Source organism: Coregonus clupeaformis, chromosome 10 (genome assembly GCF_020615455.1).
Source record: "Coregonus clupeaformis isolate EN_2021a chromosome 10, ASM2061545v1, whole genome shotgun sequence".
NCBI lineage: Eukaryota > Metazoa > Chordata > Actinopteri > Salmoniformes > Salmonidae > Coregonus > Coregonus clupeaformis.
The window spans coordinates 30,689,200-30,700,567 of record NC_059201.1 but is presented as its reverse complement, the minus strand read 5'-3'; the positions used below and the strand labels follow the sequence as shown (position 1 = coordinate 30,700,567).

Here is an 11,368-nt window from a genome sequence, read left to right as displayed (position 1 = left end):
TAGGCCTACAAATACTGTAGTAGGCAGCGGGATCATGACAGAGACAGGAGAAGGGACAGGTCCTGGAGCAGAGACCGGGACCGAAACAGGGACCGAGATAGAGAAAGGGACAAAGACCGAGACCGCCGGGACAGGAGCAAGAGCAAAGAAAAGAGAGAAGACAAAAAAGAAACAAACAAATCTGATGTCCCAAAGGAGAGTGATACACCTGCAGAGGTGGAAAGGGATAAAAACACATGTCTTACTTTTGTGGACAACTTTTCTCTGTAGAAACTCAATCACCCTGTGACTTTCACTTCCAGCATCATAACTGTAAATGTAAATAGATGTTATTGGGAATGTTTTTCTACATGACAAAGGATCTTATGGTAAAATGCTCTTGTAGTGGTCTAAAAATTGTTGTTTTCCTTTTGCCAATTCATATGTTATGGATTTAGTCACATTTGAAGAAACTCATTTTGAGGTCATTTAAATTCAACTGACTTTATTATACCATGTAATTTATATATTACATCTACCTTTCTCCTGTCAAAGTACCTTCACATGGTACAAGAATCTGATAAACTCCCTTCCTTGTAATGTAAATATGAATGTATTTGTGTATATACTGGTATATTTTTAATTACATTTTTCTAAGTAGAGAAATTATAAGCCATATATCTGGAATGGATAATGTGAGAATTGAGGAAACACTTGATTGCTATAGTCTGAAGTCATTGAACAGTATGAATGGTTGCATCTATAGTATTGTTAATTACAGTTTTCTTCTGATCACTTCTTTATTGATTTGAGTTACATGTAAATCAATGTCAGGGTAAACCACTTCAGGACAATTGCCCTGAGTCTTGTTGTGAGTAGCAGCCAGGTAGCAAGCCATCTATGTAAGTCTCAACCAGTTGAGCCACCTCCAACGGAACACTTGCATTCACGTGTGAATCAGAAGGTCAAGATTTAGTGTGATTTTATTTTATTTGACAATTTAAAATACACCCGGCAACAGATAAGTATACCAAAAACTGTCATGGATATAAACACATCAAAAGTCAAAGGACTTCAGTCTTGTAACCAAAGGCAGTTGAAATGTAGTCATGTAATCAGACAAACAAAAGCAATGTAGTTTGGACATGAGACTTCTATGATTGACTTAGAGAATAGTGAATAGGACAGAGAAGAGTACATCATACCGATTACATTTTCCTAAATATTTTTAGAGGATGACAGTATAATTCTTCCTGAATATTGAGAACAGGAAGATGTCTGACTTATACATTACATTTGACATTTTAGTTATTTAGCAGACGCTCTTATCCAGAACGACTTACAGTTAGTGAGTGCATACATTTTTATTAATTTTTTCATACTGGAATTGAACCCACAACCCTGGCGTTGCAAATGCCATGCTCTACCAACTGAGCTACATCCCTGCCGGCCATTCCCTCCCCTACCCTGGACGACGCTGGGCCAATTGTGCGCCGCCCCATGGGTCTCCCGGTCGCGGCCAGCTACGACAGAGCCTGGATTCGAACCAGGATCTCTAGTGGCACAGCTAGCACTGCGATGCAGTGCCTTAGACCACTTAGACCACTGCGCCACTATTTTTTTAAATTTTTTTTATTCACCTTTATTTAACCAGGTAAGACAGTTGAGAACAAGTTCTCATTTACAACTGCGACTTGGCCAAGATAAAGCAAAGCAGTGCGATAAAAACAACAACACAGAGTTACATATGGGATAAACAAAACGTACAGTCAATAACACAATAGAACATATATATACAGTGTGTGCAAATGTAGTAAATTATGGAGGTAAGGCAATAAATAGGCCATAGTGCAAAATAATTACATGATTGTAAGTGATTAGTACATATCTGTCTATACAGTATTTGGGAAAAGGGCAGCCAGCATTACACTTAATAAGTTGTATCATTTGAACAGTCTACTCACCGCAGGAACCTCACCTCATATAAGCTAAAAAGAGAGACTTAATTCAAATCAGCTCAGTTTATACATGCAAAATGTAATCACAAGTCTAAAAAAGCAGGTAGCATATTTTAAGGCACGTAGCATATTTTAAGCAGTAGAAAGTATGAAATCGCTTCCAAAGGCAAGCAAGAATGTTCATCAAAAACAATGACTGACCACCAGATCACAAAGTCCTACCAGTATAGTCATAAATAAATATATATATATATTGAATGGTTAAGATAGTTTTTTTTGTCCCCACACTATAAGTATACATAATAAATGACAATTCATAATGTCCTATTCCTTGTTTAATACTTGTTTAATATCCATTTCTTTGCAATCTTTCCCTCCACCTTTTTATCTACTTTCTGGTTGCTTCACCATCGCAATTTAGCTGTGCAGAATTATTAGGAATACTCCTCTTCTGAGCATTTTCACTGTTACATAAAACCCAGCCTGTTAAATATCCACATAACCTCTCTTCTCTTGGGTAGGAGCGGGAGTCTTATTTGGTGTTTTACTGTTTAATTTTTTACACTTTTTGGATGGGCAGTTTCCTGAAATCGGAATTGACTTTGGACGGGTTTTGGCCTTAGTCCAGCTCTCGGATTCCTCTTTAGGTGGTGGCCCTGTGGCTGGACCCTCATTGGTCATAACCTGGCTCAGGAATTCCTCTTTAGGATGTGTCCCTGTGGCTGGAACCTCATTGGTCATAACCTGGCTCGAGGATTCCTCTTTAGGGGGTGGCTCATTTGCTGAATCTTTGGTATTTAACAGACTCTCTGAAACCTCTTCGGTAGGTGGCTCATTCACTGAAGTCTTACTCTTCTTGCCCTCTGAATCTCTATGAGGTCTACTCCCTGTTGTGTCATCTCCCTGAATATTTTGCACATCTTTGGTGGGGGGATTATTTTCATTTCCATGGGCAGTATTAGAGTGCCTTGTAGAACCAGTAGCTCCATACTGCTTTGGAGCATTATGATGTTGGCTAATTGAAAGATGTTCAGTGGCCAAATTGTCACAAGTAATTTCTGATTTACCTTTATCTGGGGTTCCATGGCTCCGACACAGGGCCTAATGGAATCAGCTGTGTTCACAATATCATTGCGAGGAACAGATATACAGTTGAAGTCGGAAGTTTACATACACTTAGTTTGGAGTCATTAAAACTAGTTTTTAAACCACTCCACACATTTCTGGTTAACAAACGATAGTTTTGGCAAGTTGGTTAGGACATCTACTTTGTGCATGACACAAGTAATTTTTCAAACAATTGTTTACAGACAGATTATTTCACTTATAAATCACTGTATCACAATTCCAGTGGGTCAGAAGTTTACATACACTAAGTTGAATGCCTTTAAACAGCTTGGAAAATTCCAGAAAATGATGTTGTGGCTTTAGAAGTTTCTGATAGGCTTATTGGCGTAATTTGAGTCAATTGGAGGTGTACCTGTGGATGTATTTCAAGGCCTACCTGCAAACTCAGTGCCTCTTTGCTTGACATCATGGGGAAATCAAAAGAAATCAGCCAAGACCTCAGAAAAATAATTGTAGACCTCCACAAGTCTTGTTCATCCTTGGGAGCAATTTCCAAACGGCTGAAGGTACCACGTTCATCTGTACAAACAATAGTACACAAGTATAAACACCATGGGACCATGCAGCCGTCATACCGCTCAGGAAGGAGACGCATTCTGTCTCCTAGAGATGAACGTACTTTGTTGCGAAAAGTGCAAATCAATCCCAGAACAACAGCAAAGGACCTTGTGAAGATGCTGGAGGAAACAGGTACAAAAGTATCTATATCCGCAGTAAAACGAGTCCTATATTGACATAACCTGAAAGGCTGCTCAGCAAGGAAGAAGCCACTGCTCCAAAACCACCATAAAAAAGCCAGACTACGGTTTGCAACTGCACATGGGGACAAAGATGGTACTTTTTGGAGAAATGTCCTCTGGTCTGATAGAACTGTTTGGCCATAATGACCATCATTATGTTTGGAGGAAAAAGGGGGTTGCTTGCAAGCCGAAGAACACCATCCCAACTGTGAAGCACGGGGGTGGTAGCATCATGCTGTGGGGGTGCTTTGCTGCAGGAGGGACTGGTGCACTTCACAAAATAGATGGCATCATGAGGAAGGAAAATTATGTGGAATATATTGAAGCAACATCTCAAGACATCAGTCAGGAAGTTAAAGCTTGGTCACAAATGGGTCTTCCAGATGGACAATAACCTCAAGCATACTTCCAAAGTTGTGGCAAAATGGCTTAAGGACAAAAAAGTCAAGCTATTGGAGTGGCCATCACAAAGCCCTGACCTCAATCCTATAGAACATTTGTGGGCAGAAAGGAAAAAGCATGTGCGAGCAAGGAGGCCTACAAACCTGACTCAGTTACACCAGCTCTGTCAGGAGGAATGGGCCAAAATTCACCCAACTTGTTGTGGGAAGCTTGTGGAAGGCTACCCGAAACGTTTGACCCAAGTTAAACAATTTAAAGTCAATGCTACCAAATACTAATTGAGTGTATGTAAACTTCTGACCCACTGGGAATGTGATGAAAGAAATAAAAGCTGAAATAAATCATTCTCTCTACTATTATTCTGACATTTCACATTCTTAAAATAAAGTGGTGATCCTAACTGATTTAGAATTTTTACTAGGATTAAATGTCAGGAATTGTGAAAAACTGAGTTTAAATGTATTTGGCTAAGGTGTATGTAAACTTCCGACTTCAACTGTATCATCACTGTTATCTGAGTAGTCACCATTCTGGGACTGGCCTGCCATTAGTTGCATATTATCTGAGACTGCTTCTCTGTTTGAGAAAATATTCTGGATTTTCTTAGGGCATCACACAAACTCATGTTTGGCCTCATAGTTCTCGTAGGCATACTTAACTAATTCCCTGCGTTGTTGCTGATCACGGAAAGCGAAGATGAAGTAGTTGAGCACGCTCTCCTTCACTTTGTACAGCTTGCCTTTAACAAGAGTTTCCTCTAGGAAGAAGCGGACCAGTGGGGCCTGGTAGTGGGGGAACCCCAGAGTGCCCAGGCACTTCAGGATGCGGGTGATGCGCAGGTTGTTGTGTGTATGTCTACCATAAAAAAAACACAAGACCAACAAAAATACAAGGGTACTATTAACCTCAGCACTGTTATTCACAGAGGTTCATTTTAAAACTGAAATCATAATATTGCAAGGACTATAAAATAATAACAGTTAAATGACCAAATTAAGAACTTGCTAACCTGTCCATGTTGTCAAATCTGTCACGCCAATTATTAGTACATCGCACTTCCCCTGTTGTGTCATTTGACATCTGTATGCCGTAGAAGTCCAGCATGAGCTTGTACGACTTGACCAGCTTCTTCTTCACAGTTTCATCTTCAAGAAAAGCCTGAGAAGGAAGCAGATTGTCAGTCAGGACAATAATGGACAAAATATATTTTCATTCATTTCTATGCCCCCCAGTCAATAGATATGACTTATGTAAATGCAGTATGTAGAGAACACTTTCTTTCCTCAAATAAGCTACTATATTTTTTGCCTATGCAACAAAGTACCTCAATTTCCTTCTTGGTGAGTTCCTTGGCTTGATAATTCATTCCTCGTTCTTGAAGATGGAACACCCTAAATAAAATGTTCGTTTAAAAAATATATATTTTAAAGAATTGATTTATAACAAATTATTTAAAAGTTATTAAAAGCCCATATAAATGTTAAGGAAACTGACCATTGGATGTATGAATGAACAGCTTCCAGTTTTGAATACTTCCCATACCAGTTATTGTGAAAGTCCTCAATGTAGACACCTTATCAGAGAAAAGGTTACAGTTACAAATGCCCATGTCTTGGAGTCTTGTCAAATCTACACAGCATTCAATAAACAGTATAGATTACCATCAGGGGAGGAGGCCCTCTGTCCACGAAAGAACTGTAAATTAGGCATACGCCTATCATCCTGAAAAGAAGATGCAATGCAAATTCAGAAATAGGGATATTTCTTGGTTAGATGGCTGTATTTCAACAGTACAGGATTAACATCAGAGAAATTGTCCTGTCAAATGATGAACCAAATTATACTGATTCTCTAGTATTACTTAAAGGCCTAACGCAGCGGTTTTGATCTCAATATAAAATCATTTATCCGTAACAGGTAACAACTAAGTACCTTACTGTGATTTTTTTTCTCCAATTAAAATGGTAAAAAATAAACAAAAATAGCTTCTTAGCTAAAGCAATTTCTCAAGCAAGAATTTTACTAGGACTGTCTAGGTGTGGTCTGAGTGGGGAGGGGAAAACTGAAAACGATCTGTTATTGGCAGAGAGTTTTGGAACTGTCTTTCTTATTGGTCTATTAACTAATTTACCGCCTGGTGATGTCACCAGGCAAGCCAAAACTCCATCCCACCAAAAAGGCGGTCTTTTCAAACAACTCTTACACTAAAAGGGCATTATCATCATTTTCACAATTTCACAGCATTATTCCAACCTCAGTGTGGAAATATATTTAAACCCAGGAAAATCACACTTTTGACTGCACTGGGCCTTTAAAGAAATAAGAACACGCTTACTTCTTCTTGCCCGCATAGGTCCTGAGAAAATACAAGAACAAAAAAATGCTAAAGCAATCTGAAGGGTCACGAAAGAACAACGGATTAACTGGAGGACTCTTAAAATACACAAATGGCATAAATGTGTAAGATTTTTTGAAGAGAATGATGACTTACTGGATAATCACATCTGTACTTTTGCATATCCCTTGCTGCATTCCTGAAACTGTTAAACCTGTAAGACTGAAAACACATTCACTCCATGAGTTCAGAAAATGGCAGATACTGGAAACACCTGACCTGACCAATGCTGATAGGCCCACGTGTCTGAGCTCAATATGTAAAGTGAAACAAAAACTTGGAAGGGAACTGTTTCACTAGCATCAAAGGCTGGCTACCATTCTACCACTGACAAACACCTACTCTAGCAGACTTTATGAGCCATATCCATTAATGTACTCTATTTACAGTGCATTCGGAAAGTATTCAGACCCTTTTACTTTTTACACATTTTGTTACGTTACAGCCTTATTCTAACATGGATTATATTGTTTCCCCCCCTCCTCATCAATCTACACACAATACCCCATAATGGAAAAGCAAAAACAGGTTTTTAGAAATGTTTGCTAATTTATATAAAAACTAAAAAATGAAATATCACATTTATATAAGTATTCAGACCATTTACTAAGTACATTGTTGAAGCACCTTTGGCAGCGATTACAGCCTCGAGTCTTCTTGGGTATGGCGCTACAAGCTTGGCACACCTGTATTTGGGGAGTTTCTCCCATTCTTCTCTACAGATCCTCTCAAGCTCTGTCAGGTTGGATGGGGAGCGTCTCTGCAGAGCTATTTTTAGGTCTCTCCAGAGATATATTAGATCGGGTTCAAGTCCGGGCTCTGGCTGGGCCACTCAGGGACATTCAGGGACTTGTCCCGAAGCCACTCCTGCATTGTCTTGGCTGTGTGCTTAGGGTCGCTGTCCTGTTGGAAGGTAAATCTTCGCCCCAGTCTGAGGTCCTGAGCGCTCTGGAGCAGGTTTTCATCAAGGATCTCTCTGTACTTTGCTCCGTTCATCTTTCCCTCGAACCTGACTAGTCTCCCAGTCCCTGCCGCTGAAAAACATCCCCGCAGCATGATGCTGGCACCACCATGCTTCACCGTAGGGATGGTATTGATGGTAGTGGCCAGGTGATGAGCGGTGCCTGGTTTCCTCCAGATGTGATGCTTGGCATTCAGGCCAAAGAGTTCAATCTTGGTTTCATCAGACCAGAGAATCTTGTTTCTCATGGTCTGAGAGTCCATTAGGTGCCTTTTGGCAAAACTTCAAGAGGGCTGTCATGTGCCTTTTACTGAGGAGTGGCTTCCTTCTGACCACTCTACCATAAAGGCCTGATTGGTGGAGTGCTGCAGAGATGGTTGTCCTTCTGGAAGGTTCTCCCATCTCCACAGAGGAACTCTAGAGCTCTGTCAGAGTGACCATCAGGTTCTTGGTCACCTCGATGACCAAGGCCCTTCTCCCCCGATTGCTCAATTTGGCCGGGCGGCCAGCTCTAGGAAGAGTCTTAGTGGTTCCAAACCTCTTCCATTTAAGAATGATGGAGGTCACTGTGTTCTTGGAGACCTTCAATGCTGCAGAAATGTTTTGGTACCCTTCCCCAGATCTGTGCCTCGACACAATCCTGTCTCGGAGCTCTACGGACAATTCCTTCGACCTCATGGCTTGGGTTTTGCTCTGACATCCACTGTCAACTGTGGGACCTTATATAGACATGTGTGTGCCTTTCCAAATCATGTCCAATCAATTGAATTTACCACAGGTGGACTCCAATCAAGTTGTAGAAACATCTCAAGGATGATCAATGGAAACAGGATGCACCAGAGCTCAATTCTGAGTCTCATAGCAAAGGGTCTGAATAGTTATCTAAATAAGGTACATTTTCTAAAAACCTGTTTTTGCTTTGTCATTATGGGTTATTGTGTGTAGATTGATGACAAAAAAAATAATGGAATCCATTTTAGAATGAGGCTGTAACGTAACAAAACGTGGAAAAAGTAAAGGGGTCTGAATACTTTCCGAATGCACTGTATATCTGAAGTTATGAAAGATAGGTTTTCAGTATTCCTTCCTAATTATTCAATACAACTCCTCAACATGTGAGATCCAATGTTGCCATACAAGTGCAACATTTATTAAATAGCATCTACTAATGGTTAAATATTGATTGTTGTCCTACAATAAATCTGTTTCTCAGTGTAGTAGCTACTATAGAAATGAAAAAATACTTACTTGTTGCCTTGTTGACGGACCGGTGTACTGAGGAAATACAACAGGGAAAATGCTAAAGCAATGTGGTACAAATGACAGTAATGATTGATTCATAATCTACAGAAGTCTGAAAATGCTCTGCAGACTTGGGCCTATGAGAGAGCATGTGAGCTGGATACTTGAGTACTTTCTTTTTGTGGGCATTGCGTATACTGACTTCTTAATCCCCACGATGTGTATCAAAGATGCATATCAATGTCGTGTATTGGAACTATACGCTGTATCAATTAATAAGGCTGATGGAACAGATCAGAATGTTTAGCTTAAAATGTTGATAAACTATTATTTTCTCACATTTTAAGTGCAGCAATGTGCCCAGGCGGTAGGCCTACGAGCAAATGTTCCAAAATACAATTTACAGGAAAACACAGTTCTAAAATGCACACCGGTGGTTTCATGGACAGAGATGAAAATATCTGTTCGAAACTATCATGGGTTGGTAATATGACTAGGATCATGCCTTTGGCTGCTAGACAATGAAATAAAATTGTCTCCATGTTTCTATGGTGGGATTTTGGCTATAGGCTACTTTGAAGTAAGGTAAGACATGCCTCCAAGGTTGTAGTGCTGCCGGAGCAGCGTTCCCTCACTTTTTTCAATTTGAGAATACACGGAGCAGGTAAAACTATTAGGTTAGTCGAGGTAATTTGTACACGTAGATAGGGGTAAAGTGACGATGCACAGATAATAAACAGCGAGTAGCAGCAGTGTAAAAACAATGGGGGGGGGGGGTCAATGCAAATAGTCCAGGTGGCCGTTTGATTAATTGTTCAGCAGTCTTATGACTTGGGGGTAGAAGCTGTTAAGGAGCGTTTTGGACCTAGACTTGGCACCCGGTACCGCTTGCCGTGCAGTAGTAGAGAGAACAGTCTATGACTTGGGTGACTGGAGTCTTTGACAATTTTTTGGCCCTTCCTCTGACACCGCCTAGTATAGAGGTCCTGGTTGGCAGGAAGCTTGGCCCCAGTGATGTACTGGGCCGTACGCAATACCCTCTGTAGCGCCTTATGGTTGGATGCCGAGCAGTTGCCATACCAGGCAGCGATGCAACCGGTCAGGATGATACATTCTAAATAAATTCAATTTAATTACCAAAAAAATTCCATGAAAAAAATTGAAAGACAAACCAATGTATAAATGTATAGCAGCCTCGAGGTGGGTAAATTGTGGTTTCTTCCCTGTCTTCTCTATGGTGGTGGTGAGAATGATGAAGAGCTGTAGGCTACTTGTGTGCACTGCAGGCATAGGCAGACGTGTGGGCATAGGCAGACGTTGCAATTGGAGGAGACATTTTATGCATATTCTATAATGATAGGCTATTCAATAGGCTACATCTCTTGGTACAAACTTTGATTGAGGAAATGACAATTTACATAATTTTTTTGACATTTGATCACCTACAAAAATAGCACTACACCACTGTATGCCTCATAATATAAGGTAAAATGTCCAGTTTTCAAACAATTAAGGAACAGGAAAAATATAGCGATGCTAATGATAGGCCTAACCGTCTTCTGGTAGATGGAAAGGCTTTCCCAAAAACCTTCTCTATTAAATGTTAGCTAGCTACAAAGTAGCCTATGCCTACCTGGGAGAATGATATAATTATTTGCATCAATCCAGTGGTCATTTGTTTTGAAAACTCCATCTCATGTGCACTACAGAAACACTGCTAACCAAACAACAGTGCTAGGTGCCTGCACAGTTGAATTAAAGGTTAACTACACTCAAAACCTACATTTCTTAAGATTATATATTTTTTTAGTGGGGAAATCTACAACCAGTGAATTTCTGACAGTTGACAGCCTCATTTACAATTGTGCAAGTTCTCCCACTTAGAAAGATAAGAGAGGCCTGTAATTTTCATCATAGGTACACGTCAACTCTGACAGACAAAATGAGAATTTTTTTTCCAGAAAATCACATTGTAGGATTTTTAATGAATTGATTTGCAAATTATGGTGGAAAATAAGTATTTGGTCAATAACAAAAGTTTCTCAATACTTTGTTATATACACTTTGTTGGCAATGACACAGGTCAAACGTTTTCTGTAAGTCTTCACAAGGTTTTCACACACTGTTGCTGGTATTTTGGCCCATTCCTCCATGCAGATCTCCTCTAGAGCAGTGATGTTTTGGGGCTGTTGCTGGGCAACACAGACTTTCAACTCCCTCCAAAGATTTTCTATGGGGTTGAGATCTGGACACTGGCTAGGCCACTCCAGGACCTTGAAATGCTTCTTACGAAGCCACTCCATCGTTGCCCGGGCGGTGTGTTTGGGATCATTGTCATGCTGAAAGACCCAGCCACGTTTCATCTTCAATGCCCTTGCTGATGGAAGGAGGTTTTCATTCAAAATCTCATGATACATGGCCCCATTCATTCTTTCCTTTACATGGATCAGTCGTCCTGGTCCCTTTGCAGAAAAACAGCCCCAAAGCATGATGTTTCCACCCCCATGCTTCACAGTAGGTATGGTGTTCTTTGGATGCAACTCAGCATTCTTTGTCCTCCAAA

General features: G+C 40.3%; 1 protein-coding gene across 1 annotated transcript; it reads right to left on the bottom strand.

Annotated features, from left to right (window-relative positions):
* Window positions 1-4,647: 4,647 nt before the first annotated feature.
* Window positions 4,648-6,770, bottom strand: LOC121574989 (opioid growth factor receptor-like). The gene is made up of 7 exons (XM_041887713.2): window positions 6,699-6,770; window positions 6,543-6,563; window positions 5,869-5,929; window positions 5,702-5,780; window positions 5,532-5,598; window positions 5,217-5,365; window positions 4,648-5,062 (listed from the first exon to the last, which is right to left on the bottom strand). Exons 1-7 carry the CDS (start codon window positions 6,723-6,725, stop codon window positions 4,819-4,821), a joined length of 648 nt encoding a protein of 215 aa, XP_041743647.1. The 5' UTR covers window positions 6,726-6,770; the 3' UTR covers window positions 4,648-4,818.
* Window positions 6,771-11,368: the final 4,598 nt, after the last annotated feature.